Source organism: Lycium ferocissimum, chromosome 11, assembly GCF_029784015.1.
Source record: "Lycium ferocissimum isolate CSIRO_LF1 chromosome 11, AGI_CSIRO_Lferr_CH_V1, whole genome shotgun sequence".
NCBI lineage: Eukaryota > Viridiplantae > Streptophyta > Magnoliopsida > Solanales > Solanaceae > Lycium > Lycium ferocissimum.
The window spans coordinates 21394059-21416428 of NC_081352.1; the positions used below are offsets into that span (position 1 = coordinate 21394059).

Sequence of the window (22370 nt, forward strand, 5' to 3'; positions counted from 1 at the left end):
ATTGTTACTCTTTTAACTTAATTTTACAACATATATATATTTATTGATGAAAGTAAAGTGAACTCACCTCAATTTGTAACCAATTCTCATCCTAAAATTAAATTACTCAACCCCTAAACAAACCACTTCAATTCTAACAATCAACCAGAGTGCAGGACTAAGCAAAAATTAGAAATCCACTAAGCAAAAATTAGAAATCCACTCTTAAAACTTACCCAACATTTAGTTCAAACTAACTAGAGATGGTAGCTGGCATTAGTTTAAACTCCTCTCTTACTCTAATATTATCCATCTAATCATGTCATTGCATACGTAACTAACGCATATAAGAACAAATTAAATGTTTACTGCTTTGTCCCAATTACGTGCGAGAATTCTCCTTCATGCAACTTCCTTCCAAGCAGTAGCAAATTTATGCATTAATTTTGGATCACATGACCACATGGTCACTCGACTAAACTCGATATATTATGTGTATAATTCTGAAAATATATCTAGTATTACTTGAAGGAACACATGTTCAAACCAGAACAAGCGGAGCACTGGTTAGGGGTTGTGTTTATTACCTCAAGGTCTCGGGATTGAACCCGAGCTCCTGCACGTTTCTATGTTTTTAATAAAGCAGCATTTTAACTTTCCTTTTTATATTATTCTAAATCATTTTTGTTCTATAATTCTAATTACCCAAAAGCAAAAATCGTGTTTCTATTTATTAAAGCAGGCTTTTAACTTTCCTTTTTATATTATTCTAAATCTTTTTTCTTCTATAATTCTAAGTACCCGAAAGTAAAAACCGTATTTCTATTGTATATTACCTCTAATAAAAAAAAAATCTTTATTTCTAATTACCCAAGTCCCAAAAGGCAAACGAAATCAAAAAACCACATAGGCGCTAAGCTGCAATGAACCAAAGGCAAATTTTTTTTAAAAAAAAACTCATAGCTAATGGTGAACTCATTCTCTTGAAATTCTGGATTAGCTTCTGCTTCCAAGGTTATCATCAATTGCTTGTGTAAATGATCCAGAGCACGTTTGGGTTGGTTAATTGAAAATAGCTATAAGTAGTAGTAAGTTTTAAAAAGTAATTTTCGTATTGAATTTAATTTTAATAAATAAGTAGTTACTACTTACTACTCTACGTGTTTAGGTAAAAGTATTATTAAAACTAATACAGTAATAAGTTATAGAAATGTTAACTGTTTTGTAAGAAAGTGTTAGATAAACAATTTTTCTATTACATGCACCCAACGGTGTGACCTAGTGGTCAGTGAAGTGGATTCGATTTATTATATGCACCCAAGGGTGTGGCCTAGTGGTCAGTGAAGTGAATTAAGAACCACGAGATCTCACGTTCAAATCCCAACTAGAGAAAAAACACTGGGTGATTTCTTTCCATTTCACATTATAAACATTTTTTGTTTGATCAAATATTTTATTATTTTATCCTTTATAATTTTTCTGATTTTTAAAATACCCTTTCCAAAACAAAACCTGAACTTCCTCTTCACCACATATCCGTCGTTCCTCATTTTCTTTTGCAATACTTTTTAAATTTATATTTTCTTTGATTTTAAATTATTTTAATAAATGAACAACTTATGAGCACTTTTGTATTAGACATATTAACTGCTCATTTCCAATTTGACATTTTTATCCAAACATGTAATTACTTATTTATTAAAGTAATTTCTTCATTTTTAAACAAGTGTTAAGTGGAATAATTTATGTTAGTGTAAAACGGCCTGCTGAGTGGGGTGACCACTGTCGTAAGAAAACACTTGTATATTTTTTTCTTTAGCTCTGTTCCAAAAAAAAAAAAAAAATTGTATTACTTTCCTTATTAGTAATTTAGAAACAATTTAATTTTATGAGATAATTTACAGTATATAAATATCTAAGGTTTGTTTGGACCATACATTTTAAAAGTATTTCTTTATTTCTTAAATTTTATACCAAGTCAAATTAAGACCGGAGGGAATGTATATTTTTCTTTCCCCAAGATAGAAGCTGAGTACGTGGATGCACATATCTATAACAGTGTCACCAAACTGCAATACTTTTAATACTCCTAGTACGTTGAAACTCTCGTGGCAAACGACACTGATCTAAGTTCCAAGCACAGATCAAATGGAGAGTGGCGGCGCATTGGCAGGGCTTCACCTTAAACCCACTTATCACCACCACCACCTTAAGCTTCTCCCTTCTTCTTCTTCTTTCACCTATGAACGACATTTTTCTAAGGTATTTTGCTCCACTTTGCTAATGTCCTTTTTTTGTTTTTTGTTTTTTTTCATCGGAACTCGACTAAATTTGGATTGAAAAAGTCACATATTAAGGGTAAAACACTCCCTAATAAAGGCTACTCCGTAGCCAACAGGACTCGAACTCGAGAATTCGAATAAAAGAGTCACCTACCACCTTGTTGGCGCTAATGTCCTTTTTCTCCTCCACTCTTTTCAGCTACTTTAATTTCAATCCGAAATGTCGTTGCAATACAATGCTTATATTTCTTATATTTGTGTAATCTTTTTGTTTCAATTTATTTGTCTTACTTCCATTTTAGTCGGTTTAAAAAGCCTCTTTCTTTATCTTTTATCTTCCAGATCACAAGATTAAAGTACATTTTATATATCCGTAATTTGAAAACTACATTTTATATATTCGTAATTTAAAAACAGAAAATTCAAAAGTTTTCTTTACTTTCTTAAACTCTTGCGCCAATTCCACCAGACAAACAAATTGAAACAGAGAGGGGAGTAATGCTTATTTTCCTTACTTTTGTGTGTTTTTTTTAAATTATCTATTCGTGCTTTTGTAAATTGGAAGTGTTGATTAGTTAATTTTCTCTCTTATACAGCTTCAAAAGCAGTCACCTTTTGGTTCTTATAGCTGTAAATGCTCCATAAACGATGGAAGTCCTCTTCAGGTGTCCTCTCCTGCGAGGTATTCTTTTTTCCTATCTAATGATTTTTCAGTTTTCCAAAATAAATTTTCCATTCATTATTGTTTTGATTTTCGTTAGCCTGAGAAATTCATAATCAGGTAGCCTTAAAAAACGAAGAGCAAATTGAATCAATATCACATCACGAAAGTACATCCATTTGCTGCTTAAAGTTTAAGGTTATGTTTGTGAGTTCTCCCGGCATTTCCTGTATTAAGGTGGCTATTGCGCGAAACGAGAGTAAATTAATTTACATTAATCAATCAACTACCACTCAATGTTGTGGTTAGCTAAGACTAGTTATAGAAAGATTCTACTCTTTTTGTTAGTACATGTAGATGATACTAACTGAATCAGCTAGTCATTTTACAGAACCAGAATAAACTAAGTTACGCAATAATGCTAAATTTTTACTTTATTGTTAGTGCATAAAAACCATAGTACCTGAATTTAGATAGCTTCATCGCCCACAAAATTACAGCAACCATAAGAACCAAAAGCATAAAAGAAAATTACCAGTTTTAAAAAAGAAAAGAAACAAAAGCATAAAAGTAGAGCTTTAATAACATTGATGCATCAACACAGTTTCCTGTAATTATACAATTTTGATTTTCAGACCATCTATCAAGTGTCTCTAGATCTAGTGCTTTACTTGTTTTATCGCCGCAGACCAACTGATAAAAAGTATACTTTCTTTGTATAAGCAGTGCAACACCTGAATTAGCCGACATCGATTGGGACAACCTTGGCTTTGGGATTATGCCTACGGATTATATGTATATCATGAAATGTTCTCGAGATGGAAACTTTTCTAAGGGTGAGCTACAGCATTTCGGGAATATTGAGTTGAGCCCATCTGCTGGGATATTAAATTATGGACAGGTCTGCTTTGCAACTTGCTGCGGTTTTGATTTTCACTTCAAGCAACTATTTTTTCTTCATCTAAAATATATTGCTGTTGTAATTCATTTTAATGATTATGTTCCACTTTATCTATCAGACTTTACTTAAAATGCTTTTAGATATATTGATAGGGATTGTTTGAAGGTTTAAAAGCCTATAAAAGACATGATGGTAATATATTGCTGTTTCGACCCGAAGAAAATGCTCTGCGCATGATGATGGGAGCAGAACGTATATGCATGCCTTCACCATCTGTTGAACAGTTTCTTGAAGCAGTAAAAGCCACTGTTTTAGCAAATGAAAGATGGGTAAATGTCACATTTTAATCTCTTAGTCGCAGATCTTGTTGTTGGGTGATTTCTGTCCTGACTACTTTCCTTTTTCAATTCCTTACTACAGATTCCTCCACCAGGTAAAGGTTCATTATACATAAGACCGCTACTTATGGGGAGTGGATCTGTTCTTGGTGTTGCTCCAGCTCCTGAGTACACATTCCTTATTTATGTATCACCTGTGGGAAATTATTTTAAGGTACTTTTTTCTGCATCATTGGCTTACATGTGCATCTGCTTTTTCTGATGCATAGGCATAGAACTTCTAGTATTTCTTCTCCTTTTGTTTTTTCCTTCTGCTAATGTGCAAACTAGCTTTTCTATTGTCATAAGTGTGACCAGTGACTACTTAATAGTTGAATCCTATAGGCTTTAGATGTTCGAAAAGTAATTTAACTGTTCATCAATTTGAAAATTGCATATTTGTGTACAAAGGTGCATGTATAGATTTTTACCGTACTTCTTTTAGTGTTATCCCCTGTTTGGTACTATATAGTAGCAAGCCTTGCTGTATAAAAAGTTCAAAAGTGAGTATCTTGAAATGTAATTAGTAGAGTGTGGATGTGTGAGAGTATAAAAAAGGGCAGCCCCGGTGAACTAAGCTCCTGCTATGCGCGGGGCCCATGGAAGGGCCGGACGACAAGGGTTTCTATTGTGCACAGCCTTACCCTGCACTTCTGCAAGAGGCTATTTCTACGGCTTGAACCCATGACCTCTTGGTCACATGGCAGCAACTTTACCAGTTACTCCAAGGAATAGTAGAATGGAGTTAATATTCTTTTTTTTTTTTTTTTTTTTTAATATATATAATTCTTTCAGAGGCTATGTAAGAAAGGGTATTACTGGTGTACTGGTAGTTTGTTGGATCACCCCAGGCTTTGATTGTAACTTTTGATTTGTGTTCACAACTGCATCTTTCAGTTTTCCTTTGACATATCACATTCCATGAAAATGTTAATAATTGTAAAAAGGAATAGCTTAAGGTAGACGTCAAGGGTACTTGCACCTTTACTTAAGAGAACTTCAATTCCAAAATCATCTGACTCTACTCAATTGGTCTATTGCCTGGGGATCACACACAACTGCATTTAATACAAGCACAAAAACCTTTTTCATCTTGGAATATTTGTTATATATTTTCCTCACTATGTATGAGATTACCTGTCAAGTCAATTTTCCCTTTCAAGGACTATTTCATCTTTGCGAAATGTTTCAAAGCTATTCAGCTAACTACAGTATTTCCATAGAAATCAATGATGAATTCACCATCCTGGTTGTGAATTAACTTTTCCCATAAACCACCCTGATAAAACTTCCATCAGTATTCATTTCCATTTGAGATGATCATTGTGGTCTAGTGGACAAATTATACTTCACTGCTAAAAGCCTAAGCCTATAGAGATAATTGTTTAAGCTCATCATGAATATATTGATACCTCCCCCAACCCCCAAATTAAAACAAATCCTCTTCTCAAATATATATTTATAAGTATTGGCCCGGGGGGGGTACAAACTACATATATGTTTATTGGAAAGTTTGAGTTGCTGAATGAGTATCATGAGAAGGATTGAAACTAGACGTAAGGTACTGCTTTATGAAGTTTTAATGTGAACAACAACAACATACCCGGTGTAATCCCACATAAGTTTTAATGTGAATGTTATCACAATATTCATTAGCTCCAAATTCCTTTAAGTAAATTCTGAAATGATCAAATTTGTAAGAATTTAAGTCCTTGATGTTGATGGGTGTGGCAATTCTCGGGACTGTTAACTACATCTGGTGTATGAAGTGAAAATTTGATGGAAATTAAATAGTTAACTGGGTTATGATACACTACCTCACAATCTTCTTACTACTTTCAAGACAAAAGGATATGGTGTCAGTAAGGAATATAGAAAGGATAGGAAGATGTATGTCTCTTATTACTTCTCAAAACATCGAGTGACCATGGCATCTTTTGTTGTAAAATTTCATGTTTGTATTCAAATAATTATGTTATGCTTTGGGTCCCTTTCTATCGTCACTTCATTTTACTTTCTTGGCAGGAAGGTATGGCACCAATAAATTTGGTAGTTGAGACGGAAATGCATCGCGCAACTCCTGGTGGAACTGGAGGTGTCAAGACTATAGGAAATTACGCTGCAGTAAGCTAGGTTTATGGAAATTTTGCTTATTTCAGATATCTGTTTAATGTTTATGTATTTCAAGGTTACCTGCTGAAAGCCTTAATTGGACCCTGACTTATTCTATTTTCTTGGGGATTGACAGTGACAAGTATTGGTCCCACTTATCTTGCTTATCCCTTTTGTCTTCTGATGCCATCCTCACCCTTTGTTCTTCCTTGAATATATGATATGTCGTGCATTCAGCTTTCCCCTTGAACTTCTACATTCCATCTGACAAGCAGATGAAGTCATTTCTTCAGATTTGTGCATCCTTGTGCAACTGACCTGGAGTGGTCTATCTTATATCTTGGTTACACTGATGTGTTCCAAGGTGTGTTATTTTATAATCATGTTATGCATGGAAATAACTAAATTGATAGGGGAGCTGGGATCATGAAATTATTCATTCTTCTGCAACTGACCTAGAGTGTGTATCGTATTCTTCTTTACTTTTGAGTCTTTCACTCGTGTTACACTTGATGTGTTTACAAAGGTATTTGCAGTTTTATAATCATATTTGGAAACACACAAATCTATAGGCTAGCTGTGATCATGAGAAGAAAAACATTGTGCTTCACCTAGTTATTTGATACCTAAATGGATATTAGGGTATGGCTGATCAAAACTAGTTTGGTGCCAGGGTGTAGTTTTTATTGTATATGGATAATAAAATCTGCAATTGTTGATGAATTCATTTTCATTTGTGGGTTTCTAAATGTAGGTTCTGAAGGCACAGAGTGCTGCTAAAGCAAAAGGTTACTCTGATGTTCTGTACCTTGATAGTGTTAACAAAAGATACCAAGAGGAGGTTTCCTCTTGTAATGTTTTCATCGTGAAGGTATAAGATAACGTCAATTTTATTTGTGCACCTAAATTATTCTTTTAGTATTTTCATTAGGGCTAATGACACAAGAAATGTGTCCAGAGATTTTCTAAAGCAAACTCTTATTATGTGTCCGTTTTATCTTTTCCATTGTGGCTTACATATGTGGATTAGTTCATCATTGTCACTTGTCGCAAAAGGACTTTCGTTCTCTGGGAAAAAAAATTATTCTTTCCTTCCAGTGAATGTGTGTAAAATCTTTGCACATGTATTAGGCCAATTAAGATATTTTCTAGTCTTAAACAAGAATAAAATATTTTAGATTCACCAAGATATTTGTCAAACGGTGGCATCTTTCCTACAAGGATCCGAACAGACTTCTTTGCAAATTATCATAATGATGAACTATGTTTCTAAATACTTTTTTCTCAGGGTAATCTGATAGCAACTCCTGCAATTAAAGGAACCATTCTTCCTGGTATCACACGAAAGAGCATAATTGATGTAGCTGTAAGCCAAGGATTCCAGGTAACCCACACACAACCCTTCCCCCGCCCCCCCCCCCCCCCTTCCCCCCCCCCCCCCCCCCCTTCCCCCGCCCTCCCCCCCCCCCCCCCCCCTCCGCCCCCCCCCCCTTCAAAATTCAATTTCTCGATACCATTGGTATATAAGAATTAATAAACCGTCTAGCTTACCCAACGAAGATGATGTTCATATTTGTAATGAACCTCAGTCTAGAAAGCTCAGAGGCAATGAATATTGTCCTTATGCTACCAATTAGCATATACAATTCTGAGTTTAGTTGAATATCATTACTAATTTTACAGTTTTGGTGGATGAGAAAAACATTGCAGACTGATTATTCAACACATAGGTAACTTGAGAGTTGTTTTCATGTGTTAGCTATGAAAAGTTTGGTTTGCAATCTCCGATTTATGCAACAAGGTGATTGGGAAATGGTTTTGCATTGCTTAAATTGCCTAGACAGAACTTCAATTCTATTGAATGATAGAAGTGAAATTCAATGACTTTGGCATATATGTTGGTCGTCTGGTTACAAGAACAATTGGAATCTTTCAAGTTTAGCTCTTTCCACGGTGAGAAATTCGTAGCAAGGACGCTTTGATGATTAGGTTGCTGACATAATGATGGACTTTACCTTACCATCAAACAATTGAACTCGGGAAAGAATGGGAACTTCCTTTAATTTTAGTTCTATTTGTTCACTTGGCTTAGCCGGTTGCTGAATACTTCATGTATCACAAGACTATTATTCTAAGGCCATAATGTCAATATGCAGGTTGAAGAACGGCAAGTGTCTGTGGATGAATTGCTTGATGCTGATGAAGTGTTCTGCACAGGAACTGCAGTGGTTGTATCTCCAGTGGGCAGCATCACTCATCTCGGGAAAAGGTATCTACATAAATTGGAATGGATCTAGATAGATTTTTTCATCCAGATACTATCCATTTCAGTGTGTTATCATTTTAGTGTTGTTTCCCTACTGCTGCAAAACGTGAGATGGCCCTGAACATATACATCGGATAGTGATTTGTAAAATTAGTGTTTTTGTCAATGTATAAATACCAGTGTGAACGTTCGTATGTGTATATGTAATGAAGATAATTTGATTAAATACTGCGGTGTACATTTATGCAGGGTAACATATGGAAGTGAGGGGGTTGGTCGTGTGTCAAAGCAATTATATTCTGCACTTACTAGCCTTCAAATGGGACTAGCAAAGGATAACATGGGTTGGATGGTTGAGCTAAAATGAGCTTTGCTATCTAAGGGATAGTACCGTCTTTTGAGTTGTAATGAGCTTTGCTATCTTTGGATTAAAGTTATATATACACTGGTAGTTTATATATTTTTCACGCTATCAGGGCAATTGTACCACTCATAGCAGGTTATTAATTTATTTTCAAGGTTTCCGTATTAGGCTTGTCATGGAGAATTACTGTTGTATGTCAAATTTAATTGATGCTGTAAAAAATCTATGCACAGTCCGTGCACATAACTTCGACTCTTTCCCATTTAGCTATAGTTTTTGTGAAGTTCTAGACTTGTCATATAGACTTTTCTCTTTGTCAGTTAACAATCTCGGTTGATATCTGTTATACGTACTTGGGTGAAGGTGAGAAGTAACGAAAGGGTGTTGTACATTTAGGGAAAGGGACCGGTAAAGTTCACTCATTCTTCTAATTTGGAGGGATATTACTAGAGAAAAGCCTTGAGCCGAGGGTCTATAAAAAACAACCTCTCTATCTTTTCAAGACAGAGTGCATGCCTCACAGACACTCTCTACCCTCCCTGCACTCCACCTACCTGACGACCTGGGATGTTGTTGATTATTAGAGAAAAGGGCCAAATATCCTCTATATAAGAGATTGGCAGATTGCTAATCACCTCATTAACGTTACTTATTATATTATTTAACCAAATCATTATCGCTGGCACTTCTTTCATTTTAAACAATCTGTAAAAAAAAACCTAGACGCTACACCCATCAACCAGCCTCACACGCCCCTAAGCTCCGCCGATTACATTGGATATGAAGTTGTGAAATTATAAATAAAATATCGACAAATTTGCAACAACAAAGTTTGATACATGTTTCAGATTTTCTCTTTTCCACTCCTTCACAGATTCGATCAACTATTTCTCTACCAGAAAACAATAGTTTTTGGACATCAAGGCTCAAGCACTCTGTTATGAGTTACGTTAGCAAACAATGGATGCACGATGTATACTACATGATACACAAAATAGTCATGGACTGTACACCGAGTATATACTGCTCATACACATTATAAGTAGTACCTTGCATTGTGTATCCACTACACGGGCCATACTGATGTTCAGATTAATAAAAATACTCCACTTTCGCGTGGTTCAGTACTTCAGTTCTTCCAAGTATAAAGAAAAATGTGGAGTACTTAAAATTACTTATAAGATACATAGTTTCATTAAGGAACTAACTAAATACCATATTTCGGATGACAAGATTCACAAAATGCAGCAGGTTTCTTTCTGAGAACCAGAGAGCCAAATGAAGCAGAAAGCAGGAAAACCATACGGCACCACTGGAGTGGGGTAATTCGATCCAGGTACAACATCATGCAATGTGATTCATTGAAGACCTGTAAAATCACAAATGAATTAGTTTCTTTTCCTTAATAAAATCAACTAAATCACAACGAAAATTTTGAAAACCTGCCTAGGAAACTGTTACGCTGAATTTTCATCACAATCATCAGGACCAATTGACATAAAACCTTTTATGTGCATTAACCTAGACTACTAGTGCAGCTAATGCAGAGATTACTACTTTGGATTGGTCTACGTACTCACTGATATTCGTATCTGTCCTATTGGCTTGTATTCTAGAAGGGCTCGTTTGGTTGCCAGTTAGAGAGGAGTTATTGATGTATTAAAAATATCATAACTTTATACATTGTTTGGTTACAAAAATGGGAAAAATTAATCACACATAAAATCAAGAATAAATTATACAACGTTTGGTTTGTTTTTTCCCCACATAATACATATCATTAATACAATGTTTGGTTCATGTTTTTCTTTTTCGCAAAACTAATACATGTATAAGTTATGAGGGAATATGTATTATTTTATGCCAGATAGAAGATGAAATATAACTAGTACATGAATAACTAAAACCCTATATAACTAATACATGTATAACTAATCCTTGCATTACTAATACCTGCATAACTCTAACCAACAACCAAACGACCCCCTATGGTGTAACGTATTGCAACGCAAGGAGACAAATCCATGTTCTTATTCAACTTATATACTGCATGGATTGAGAAAACGAGGGATAGCTAAAGGAGTCACAGGAATCTATAGAAGCATGAAATATAAATTAGAAGAATTTAAGGTCAGGGAAAGATTTAACATACCTCAGGAGGAAGGTGTATATCCAATGGCAATCAAAGATCAGGAGGGAATATAGAGAGCTTGAACCCGATGTTTTTAGTCCCCTCTTGAGTTTGCTTGCCTTTTTTGGCTTGTATATCCCGGGCAGATTTTGCTGCTTTGGTGGAATTTTGCAACTCCATCACTTGGAGGCTACGTATATCAGCCAGGCCGATGGGAATTTCCTCAAGGTTATCGCAGCATCTGAGAACAACGCGCTTAAGCCTTGGAAATTGATCAGTTGAAGCAGTCCATGAAGCTAAGTTTGTCCGTTCAATCAACAAAAACTGTAGGGAACGAAAACCTCCGACTTTTGGCTCCCAACACTCCCCCTTGCATGCGTTTTCTTTCAGCTTCAGAACTTCAAGGTTGTCTAACTGCCCCAATATGGACATATCACCCCACTCCAACCAGGTATCTGATAAAGACAACTTCCTCAACTTTGTTGGAAAGATATATGCTTGAGGAAGGGACAATTGTTTCCCTGTTTGACGGCCATCATTTATCAGCTTCAGGTTTTCAAGGCAATGTAGCTTCGTAACGCTGTTGAACGATCCCGTCTTATTTGCTTCCAGCAGCAAGGCTAATTTCCCACGAATGCCCAGTTTTTTCAAGTTTGGAGCCCTTGCAAACACTTGTTCTGTGCAACTTTCAGGTGAAATTGTGGAGAGAGTTTGTAGGCTTTGATTTACTAAAGCAACTTTATTACTTTTTGGGGCAGCAGGTGTAGGCAACTTAGCACAAGTGTTAGTGTGCAAATGCCTAAGTCGCGGGAGGCTCCATATATCTGCTTGAATATCAAGAGTGCTTTGTTGTGTGTTAATGATGAGGGTTTGTATGTTCCAAAGTTCCCAATGCGTTTTGGAACCTTGACCAAGTCAGAAGAGATAGCAATATACCTCAAGTGATACAACTGAAAGAACTCCTTGCAAAAGCGATTGAATTTGATGGATTCAACATCCAAAACCCTTAGCAATGGAAAGCCCTTTGGTATGACAGGGATATCAGCAGCAGGCATCTCAATCTTTTTCGAAGAAAAAGATAATAATGACCTGACATATTCACCAACGGGCTTTGTAGACAAAAATTCTAGAATTGAGGAATGAATAGACAAACGACGGTAGCTGGATAGTTCCCGTTTTCCAGGAAAAGATTGCTCAACACCTATTTTTACTTCTTGGAAAAGATTTTCCTCTTTCGTAGCTTCTTGCTTGCAAAACTCGTGCAACAAGTCATGAAGACGACACGTTTTCATTTGGCCATCAGATGCCCGTTGCATTACCATCACTAGATTTCTATTGACGAGATCGTTCAAGTAGTCCTCTGCTTTATATTCAAGTGGTAAGTTCCCTTTGTACTGGATGAATCCTTCAGCGATCCACATTCGGATCAATTTCCAAGCAGGAATCTCAAAGCCCTTGGGAAATGCACCACAATACAAAAAGCATGCTTTCAAATCGTAAGGCAAGCGATCATAACTCATTTGCACCAATTTATTACAATTCTCTGGATTGTCTTTATTTATAAGGTGTTCGCCCACGCTCTGATCCACTTGTTCCCACTCCCTTGTTGTTTTGCCTTTTCCTATTAAAGCCCTGCAATCACCACAATTGCAAGGGGTAATCCCTTACATTTTCGGGCTATGCTTTGTCCAGGTCTTCCTAATTCATCAGGACATTTATCCTTTTGAAAAACTTTTTTCTCTAGTAAAATCCAACTTTCTTTGGCAGTTAAAAACTTCAAATTGTGAGGGGTATCATTGCAGTGTTTAGCGACTTTACTATCTCGAGTAGTCAACAATACCCTATTGTACTTATTGTTGTTTGGGAAAGCAATCTTGATGCGTTCCCAAGCTTCTGTAGACCATACATCATCCAAGACAACCAAGTATTTTCCTACTTTTCCCAAAAACCCTTGTATTGTGTCAGCTAAATCCTCCTCACACATATCATGATATTGTTTGGTGTTCCGTGTGAATTTACTGATGATGTTGAGAAATAATTCTCTTCTCCTGTAGGATTGAGAAACATAAACCCAAATACGAGTAAAGAACTCGTATTCAATTTTAGAATGCTTGTAAATCTTGTTTGCTAGGGTAGTTTTGCCAAGTCCAGGCATACCAACAACTGGTATAACCACTAGATCGCCTGGCCCTTCAAGAAGACGGTCGATTACCTTGACTGCCTCCTCGTCAAAACCCACAACAGCATCTTCCTCTACCACCGGAGGCTTTTAAAACAAAGAAGATAAATATTAGATTTGTGAAATTATATATCATTCACTATCAAAATCTTCAAGAATTTCTTTTGTACAATTTCACAGCTTACATAGACATAAATCACAAGTTAACTTGATTTATGCATTATTTCAGAATAATGAAATATAACATTTAAGTAGTTCTGAAAACTTAGTTTTATTTAGACAAGCGAAGGAATCACACTAAATTTTAATTTAGGTAGTTAATAAATTTTAATTTAGGTAGTTAATAAGTTTAAATTCTTAAAAAATGTAATTATAAAATATTCTACTTTGGTGTATGTGACAATCTTTTTGGATCTTTCCACATGAAAAAAGTCTACATAAATTAAGACGAAAGAAGTACTAATATTTAACTATGCTAGCCTGATAAAATGAGATGAGCAGAAACATTTTTCAAAGCTAGAAGCTCCAATGCAGAAGTATATAGGATGGTACTAGCTGGATGTGTGTATTATATTTGTCAAGAAAGGAACCAGAGAGTTTTTCAAAACAAAGCAAGAACCACTGATTTTATTATCAAGCTACTGATCCAGGAGATATACTTTAGAGGAAGCAGAAAACCAAGGTTGACAAGAAGGCTACTAGACCTGAACTATTATTATCCTTTGTAATGCCTGTACTTAGGATGAAATGTTGCTAGTTGCTGGTAGTTCTCATTAAGGTGATGAGAGCTATTTGCCTACCCTACCCTTAGTGATCCTTTCTTTGTGCTGTACATAAAGACTACTTGGTAATAAAATCTTTATTTACCAAAAAGAAAATGTCAGACTATAAAATTTTATTGTACTTGTGATCTATAATTCATCAGTTTATGCTGACATCTTTGTACAATTAATCAGTCTTTTGTAAGAATATCTTTGTTGAAATGAATTTTTAGAAGAAACAGTATCATGCTTCCTTATCCTTTGTGTGTGCTGATAGGCAAAGTAAAAGAGTTAAAAAAAAAAAAAGCATCACTCTTAAGCTTTTTTCTCACAGCAAGGTTTGATGCAGAAGAAGCCAACAAGTAAATTGGTAAGCTTCTAAAATTTGGTTCATCAATTTAAGGTTTTTAAAAATTTCACACAAATTCAAGGAACTATGTTGTACTGGAAATATTATTGGATTTTGATCTATTAGTTTATGGAAGGAGAGCCTTGGCGTAACTGGTAAAGTTGCTATCATGTGACCAGAAGGTCACAGGTTCGAGCCAAGGAAACAACCTCTTGTAGCAACTAACATTTCATCGGTTTGGAGGGCTTTGTTTCATTGGAAGCTGCCTTATTCTTAAAGTACTGAAGTAAACTTCAGCTTTGCAAGCTAATTTAGCAGAAAATTTTGAAATGGACTTAATTTTATAATGGGTAGGGCGTAGGGTACTAATCTATTGAACCTTTGGACTAATTAGTTGGGAACATATAATATGGGTAGGGCTAAATGTAATGTATAAAAATTTCAAAGGTTCGGTATCCAAAAATCCGAAGTACTAAAACCGATATCCAACCCGAAATGCAAAAAATTAAAAAAAAAAAAAAAAAATCTAAAGTCCAATCCATAATCCAAATATCCAAAAAATTCGGATTTCGGGTTGGCCCAAACTATGCCCACCCCTAGGCTAGTAGCTACAAATGAAAACATATTTCACGTAGGGATCTAGTAGCTCAGTCGGTTGGCTATATGAGCTTTCACCTTATTGGTGAGGGTTCAAATCCCCACATTATAATCCCCTTCCCTTACCCCTATGTAATTAAATGAAATTAGAAAAAATTAAAGAAAACATATTCACATCTTAAGTAATTTGGGGGCCAAGTTAACACATATATAATCTAATAAAGGGATTGAAGTAGACTTTCTGGAAATCTCAAACCGTCCCAAAACATATTTATACGAAGCTTAAAATCAAGAAAAATCTAAGTGTCTACGTTTTCGACGAAATTTATTTCCATCAAATGACTAAAACTAGAATACACGTCGTGTTTAGTATAATTGTATATATAAAAGAAAGGGAAAAAGGCTCAAATATGCCATCGAACTATCGTCGGTGCTCATTCATGCTAATTCGTTAATAGTTGGCTCCCAAAAATACCACCGTGCATACTATTTCGGGTCATATATGCCATTACTCACTAACGAAACTCTACTATTACCGGATTTTGCCACATGGCATTATCTAAACCCTTAATTTTACGAGTGGCATATATGAGCATTTCATAGTTCATTGACATATTTTCGAGCCTTTCCCCAATTCCTATATAAATCTCCATCTTTCTTCGAATTTTATGTAACAAGTTTAGTGCAAGGACAAGTTTATCCCTTATACTAATAAAATTATTATTTTACATGGAAAAACTATGATCTCTTATTTAATTGGATTATGAATCTAATCTTATTCTACATCCTGCACAATTTTGACGTACTTTATGGCTCTTTAGAAAAAACTTCAAAAAAAAACAAATAGAATTTATTTAAGAAAAAAAAGAAACAGATTTAAAAGAGAATACACTAATGAGGTGTAGATGAGTAATGAAAAGTGGAGAGTTACATATGAGTCAAATTTGGGGTGTATATATAGATGAGAAGATATGTTTCCGTAAGTTTAAATTTTGAATAAGTGATCTAAACCTAATGGGAATTGATAATATCTAACCTAATGGGAATTGATAATATCTAACCAAATTTAGATAAACGAATGAATCTGAATTTATTTAAATTTCACCATTTAAATAGGGGATAAACACTCTAAACCAAACAGTTTCAATGGAAATTTAATCTGCAAGAGTCCTACGCCTGCATATAACTAGCTAATTATCTTCAATTGCACAGATTGGTATATATAATTGTATTTGACTCTATCTTAAAAGAGTCCTACTGCTGAAACCATGCTCTTCAATTTCTTATATAAATTGCTGTAAGACTTTCCGTAACACAGTTCAAATTCAACATTGAAAAACAAATACGTTGTCCATTATATACATCAAAAATATGTCTCCAAAAATTGACTTTATTGGTGATATATCGAGTAATAAGATGATGTGGACCTTAAAGGTTAGCGTAGTGCGATGGTTGCTGATATTGAAAATGTCGACAACGTATTGTCGCTAAGAGATGTTTGTTGCGGGGTGAGAGGGTATGTTTACGATTTTGCTATTCATTACATAATTTTTATTTCATAGCTATATGATCTCATTTATTTGTATCCATAAATTTAAACTCGCTCAATGTATTATTTGTTTTCAGGGGGGTCGTATTCAGGCATCTTTGGGAAAATCTATTATGAACAGGTTCCAAATAGAGATAAAGGAACTAGGACTATATTATATAAGACCAACAATCACCAATTTAAGCTAATGTTCACCCATAGAACGAGTGTGGAGGAAACAATTGATGCACACTTTGGTATGGAAGTCTTCAATTTTCGACCATTTGAGCACTTGATAAATCAAGTGAACGTTGAGGATACTAAACGTTTCGGTAATTATTCTTCTTGCATTTTGATTAATTGGAACATTTTACCAACTTTATCACAGACATCTTTTTACGTTGTGATAGATGTCATAGGAGAGATTGTTAATTACGGACCTCTACAAGAACACAAGCAAGGTGATAAGTCGCCGCTTTTATGAATGTTGAACTCCAGGATCATGAGTAAGTTCGCGATCATGAATTCGATTAGTGATATATTTCATGTTGTCCCGCTTTCATATGATTAAGTTGCACATTTTTTTCATGTAGGAATAATAATATTTCAGCTACTTTTTGGGGGAATTTGTGGAGCAAATCGTGCCACACTTGGATACTTCTATCGAAAAGCCTGTCATTGTGGTTATGCAGCTAATATGAGCTTATAAGTTTCAAGGTTTTTAGCTAATTCTGATGTACATTGGGTTCTCTTTTGTGTATATTTAACATATGATTAAATATATAGATAAACGGTTGCAGGTAAATATTCCGTACGTATTCTTGGCATGCTTCGAAACTCTGGATTAATCAAGATTTGCCTCAAGTTGCAGAATTTAGTTCCAGGTTTATCATACTATAAATTCCATTTATAAGTTTTAAAATATTTATGGAATTTTTTATTATATTAGGCTTTCTTACAAATTTTAATACATGTAGATTGGAAAATGTGCGTGGGGAGAAATCCGAGAGGATTTCTTAAATACCCTATCAACGTAATTATTCTATTGCGGAAAGTTGGCTTAGAACTCAAGTTAAAACAATCGGAAACTTGGTTGAGTGTCTTGAGTGAGTACAACCGTTTGGAATTTTCATGATTAAATAGTAGCATGTCGTATAAAATTTTTAACGGTTTTTTAATATAGGAAGGGAGAGCTTCGGATTGTTGCCACTAGTGTATATAGAACTTAAGAACGGTTGGTCGTACCGAAATTTGCATAAAATGCGCCAAGAAGGTTTACAAAGTGGGCGGTAAATTTAGCGCCGAGTGTAAAAGCAACGAAAATTCTGCGCTAACCAGGTTCGAAAGCAATCTAATTTCGATAAATGAGATCATTAAAACATAGAATAAATAATTTTTAGAACACCTGCCTTTCAGGTATAGACTACAAGTTAGAGTGACAGATAATAGTGGCTCTGTTTCTTTGTTAATTTGGGATCGCGATGCGACAAAGCTCATCGGTAAGACTGCTAATGAATTAAGAGCGGGATTACTTGAGGTATGTTATTCTCTTTAAGTTTTTTTTTTTTTTTTTTTTTTTTTTTTTTTTTTTGTTATTTACTACTTCGATACTACTTTGATTTTAGAAGTACTGCGCCCATTCGATGCATTTTCATATCCACCGGAAATGGATAACATTCTGAATAGAAGGGTCATATTTAATGTGGCTGTAAAGAGCGACAACATAGAGAACCACGATGAAGTTTATGGTGTTATTAAATTCAGCGAAGATGAGGATCTCATTAAACAGTATGGTTCTGCTCCAAGCGAAGATGCATTCTATGTATGTTGTTTTACAAGCATATCTCATAACATATAAATTTGTTAGTTGATGTTAAATATTTTTATTATTGATTATGATTGTTGTTTGACAGGATCCAGATTTCAACCATGGAAAAAGACTAAATACGTAAATAATGAGCTCACGGTGATATGGACACTCACTTTTACATCCTTTTAAAGATTATTTGAAAAAACTCATAAAGAAACTTATTTTTTTCTCGACGTTCATATCTTAATTTTGTAGGATTCCATCGCTGAAAATGACATGAGCTCTCCAACAAATACCCCTGCAAAGAGGAGTAGATCGGAGAGTGGGTCATCTGTGGTTGAAGTCGATGATGATCCCAGTGCACAACTTTCTAGCAATAAGGCCAAAAGAGTGATAAAGAAGGAGAAAATTGCATGAGTCTCTAAATGTAGAGGAGACTTAAACAAGATACGTTTAGTCGGATGACAATTTTTAATTTTTAGTTTTAGTCGTGGCATTTAGTTTAGTTCTGAACGATGTGTTTTGATGGCGCCAGTCACCTGGTGCGATTGCTTAAATTTTATGGATTGCAAGCTTATGTTATAATTTTCTCTGGCTTTTCTGGAACTTTATGACATATATAAGAATTTTGTGGTTGGATGCACACTATCTGTTATCAAAAACTACTTTGAAAATGCAAATAATTGTGAAGATTTATGATATGGTGTCTTTTGATCCATTTCGTTACCAGCAAGTAAGAATTTCATTTGACTTCACCATTAATGCTTTATATCCTTCAATATTTACTCCTATAAAATTCTAAGTCCTTCGTATAAGATGAACAAAACAAATAGATATATTCTGAACTTTTCTTTGTCTAGGTAAATATAGCAATGTTATGTTGAAAAATGGTTCAAATATTATGACACTACATCTTATCGTAATATCCCATCTGCCTAAGTAAATTAGTATATCTTTGCAAGTCTGTTCAAAATAGACAAATAGAAAGAATAGAAGACTGGGTCCTTTGTATCCTTTCACTGCTGGGGTCTATGTCGCATTGATGATGGCCCAGGTCTGCTTTTTATTTCAATCCATATGGTTGATTTTATTTTTATGTTTGAGTCGTAAAAGTAGGTCCACTGTGTGTATATTGAGCTGCTGTCAACTTGAATCTCTTCAAAATCCTTCTCTTCATATATGCTCTCTTTTTAGTTTTTAGCTACAAGAGCTTTTTACCTACTGAGATAATGTGACACTTAAGTATGCTTCCTGATAAAGACCTTGTGTTTGAAATAAAAAGCATACTTTTCTTACTCTGGAATTAGAAATATTTTTCAAGCTACCTTGGTGTTGAGAACAAATAGATGTAAAGTCTCGGAAAGCTTCATCACCACTGCAATACTTTGTCGAGATATGGAAGTTTGCTTAACTGACTCATAAGAACGAACTGCCTGTATCTAATCTGCTAGATAATCTGCTTTTTAGCCACAAAAGCTGCTGTTGTTGCTTTATTTATCAATTGGCATATCTTTTGATACTTCCATACAGTGGGTATTTGTTTATATTTGTCATCTGAAATGATAACATATGTACCTGTTCATTCAACTTACTTCTTTCAAGTCTACTCCTTTATCAGTTCAGGGCAGAAGAAAAACTGAGAATTATGTGGTTTGGATACACACTGTTTATCGAAAAGTACTTTGAAAAGGCAAATGAGCGGAGAATTATGGTATAGTGTCTTTTAATCCATTTCATCACCAGTATAGATTAGCATAAAAATAAGGGGTCGTTCGGTACGCGAACCAGACTATCCCGGGATTATAATCCTAGGACTAATTTATCCCATCTGGAAGGTGTGATAAAATAATTTATCCCATCTTGGAAGTGGGATAAAATAGTCCCAAGGTTAATAGGATAAGGTGTGATATCCATCATTAAATTTAATACTTTTTATACTCTGTATGGTAGAAGATATAAATTAATCCCCCGATAAATATATACCTTCTACTAAACATGATACCAGTGTTTACACATGGACAACTGTATGTTGCTCTGTCACGGGTGACAAGTAGGGAAGGGTTAAAGATTTTAGTTTACGACGATGATGGGAAAATAACAAATGGAGCCAAAAATGTAGTGTACAAAGAGGTTTTTCGTAATTTGATTTGAGAGATTGTTAAATAAACTTTTCGCTTAATTGTTATCTTTTACTGTTGTCTTTTGATCTTTTGGTCTTAACATGCCAGACAGATTGCTAAATGAATTGATCATGTGAATTGCTTCTTCTTAATCAAAATGAGGATTTTATCCCAGTACTCTTTGTTCTCAATCTTCTTCACAAAGCATATCAATTTCGTGGCTGAATACCAATCAATGGTTCGCTGAAGGCAGATATATTATGAGCAGCATGGTAGTGAGGCTCTAATTTGTAGTGACAGTGAGGAGGATATTGCTGAACCAGAGGAAGAGAAACGTTAGTTCTATGAGAGGGAGGACAAAATTCTTTGGTGAGTTCACATGATACAGTTTGTATTACAACTTCATAAAACATTAACACTTTGCCGTTGTTCATTTATTAAACAAATTTTTGTTTCAGTTTTGAAGAGAAAAACTGACCATAGATGTTTTGGAGAGCTGAATTTGTAGCCACTGAGGAGTAATTGGAAGTCATGAAACAATGGTGGCAAATTCCATGGTTACTCATGTAAATTATTAATTTCAGACAAAGGAGCTGGAAGCATTAATTAGACGATTAAGAAGTTCAACAAAGGTATACTTAATGATGGTCATACTTTCTTTTTTGGATATTTTACATACACAGAAGTAAAATATCAGTTGAAATTGTATTAACATAGTTCTATCTAAAATGTTCAAACAAAGCAACGTGCTTAGTTTTCACTAATATCGATGCGCGGGTACAGATACTAGTCAAAAAAAAATATTACACTTTAATGTGAGATTTATTTGAACTCCTGGAAATAAATTCTTAAATGGAATATAATATGTAACATGGTTGTGAGTTGATAAGTACGGCGTAATGTATATCTTGTTTTGTTTAGCTTTATAATCACGCAACTCAGAGTCCCAATTTAAAATTTATAGTTTTGAATTTGTCATCAAATCCATATCTAGTTCTAGTTATTGGAGTTTAATATATTTAATAGATTGTTTAAAAAAAAAAAAAATATAAGTACAAAATCTAAACAAATTAAAGCTGTTGAATTCATTTGGACATGTTCCAAATATCATAGGTCCACCCCTACATTAACCTCATATATTAATGAAGTTACCTGTGATTTTAGGTTTGAGTCCTGAGTATGGATTTTTTTTTTTATTAAGAAGTGCTTCACCTTTAAATGGACCTTATATAATGCGAATCCTAATTTCTTAGGGGCTCTAATGCAAACATCAGATGCCGGATGAAAACAAAAAATGAAAATGAAGTGTACTTGAATAATATTCTACGAATATGCTTATTCTTCCTATCCAATGATACAATGAGCATTGACCAAATCATTTTACACACTACAATGAAATTTTCTTTTGTTTGTTTTAACTTGTTGAAGTTATTCTACACTTGAATATATGTTGCTTTCTTTCTTTGAATATATCATTAATACTCCAACAGTATATATGTGTGTGATGATTTAGTGTATACATCGAGTTCTTATAAATTATGAGTTGGCTGGGTGTCCTGATACTTCTAAAATGGTTTCTATCATACTTTGGGACAACAAAATTTAAACAAGATAAATCACCCAACTTTTGACCCCGTGACCTTTTTTTTTTTTGGCGTATTGCATAAAAAATATTACTCTCTTTGTCCCAATTTATGTGGCACTTTTTGTTTCCCTAGATTCAAATTGTACGAATTTTGATCAATATTTTAAGATGTATTTTTTCACCAAAATGATATGAGAAAAGTTGCAAATTATAGTACTTTACATGTAGTTTTGAAATATATAAATTTTAATCTTATAATATTAAGTTAATCTAATCCAATTTAGTTCCAAATTTAGTCAAATTGACTTTCAAAAAACGAAAAGTGCCACACAAATTGGGATGGAGGGAGTATCAACTATATAGCGTGA

The 22370-nt window shown here is 34.5% G+C and overlaps 1 protein-coding gene, 1 long non-coding RNA gene and 1 pseudogene across 3 annotated transcripts; 2 read left to right on the top strand and 1 right to left on the bottom strand.

Annotated features, from left to right (window-relative positions):
• Positions 1-2035: 2035 nt before the first annotated feature.
• Positions 2036-9240, top strand: LOC132036208 (branched-chain amino acid aminotransferase 2, chloroplastic-like). 2 transcript variants are annotated; one of them, XM_059426482.1, is made up of 10 exons: positions 2037-2241; positions 2858-2943; positions 3649-3823; positions 3976-4152; positions 4244-4375; positions 6226-6324; positions 7067-7183; positions 7601-7696; positions 8469-8581; positions 8828-9240. In XM_059426482.1, the coding sequence occupies exons 1-10, from the start codon at positions 2128-2130 to the stop codon at positions 8943-8945; spliced, it is 1227 nt and encodes a 408-aa protein (XP_059282465.1). In that variant the 5' UTR covers positions 2037-2127; the 3' UTR covers positions 8946-9240. The 2 variants fall into 2 exon arrangements, with proteins under 2 accessions (XP_059282466.1, XP_059282465.1); XM_059426483.1 differs by lacking the exon at positions 4244-4375 and having other exon boundaries at positions 2036-2241.
• Positions 9241-9999: 759 nt separating this feature from the next.
• Positions 10000-22370, bottom strand: part of LOC132036468 (putative late blight resistance protein homolog R1A-3) — a 49895-nt pseudogene continuing 37524 nt past the window's right edge.
• On the top strand, positions 20301-21054 carry LOC132037670 (uncharacterized). Its single transcript, XR_009409959.1, has 2 exons — positions 20301-20786; positions 20876-21054. It is a non-coding gene; the product is annotated as an uncharacterized LOC132037670 (long non-coding RNA).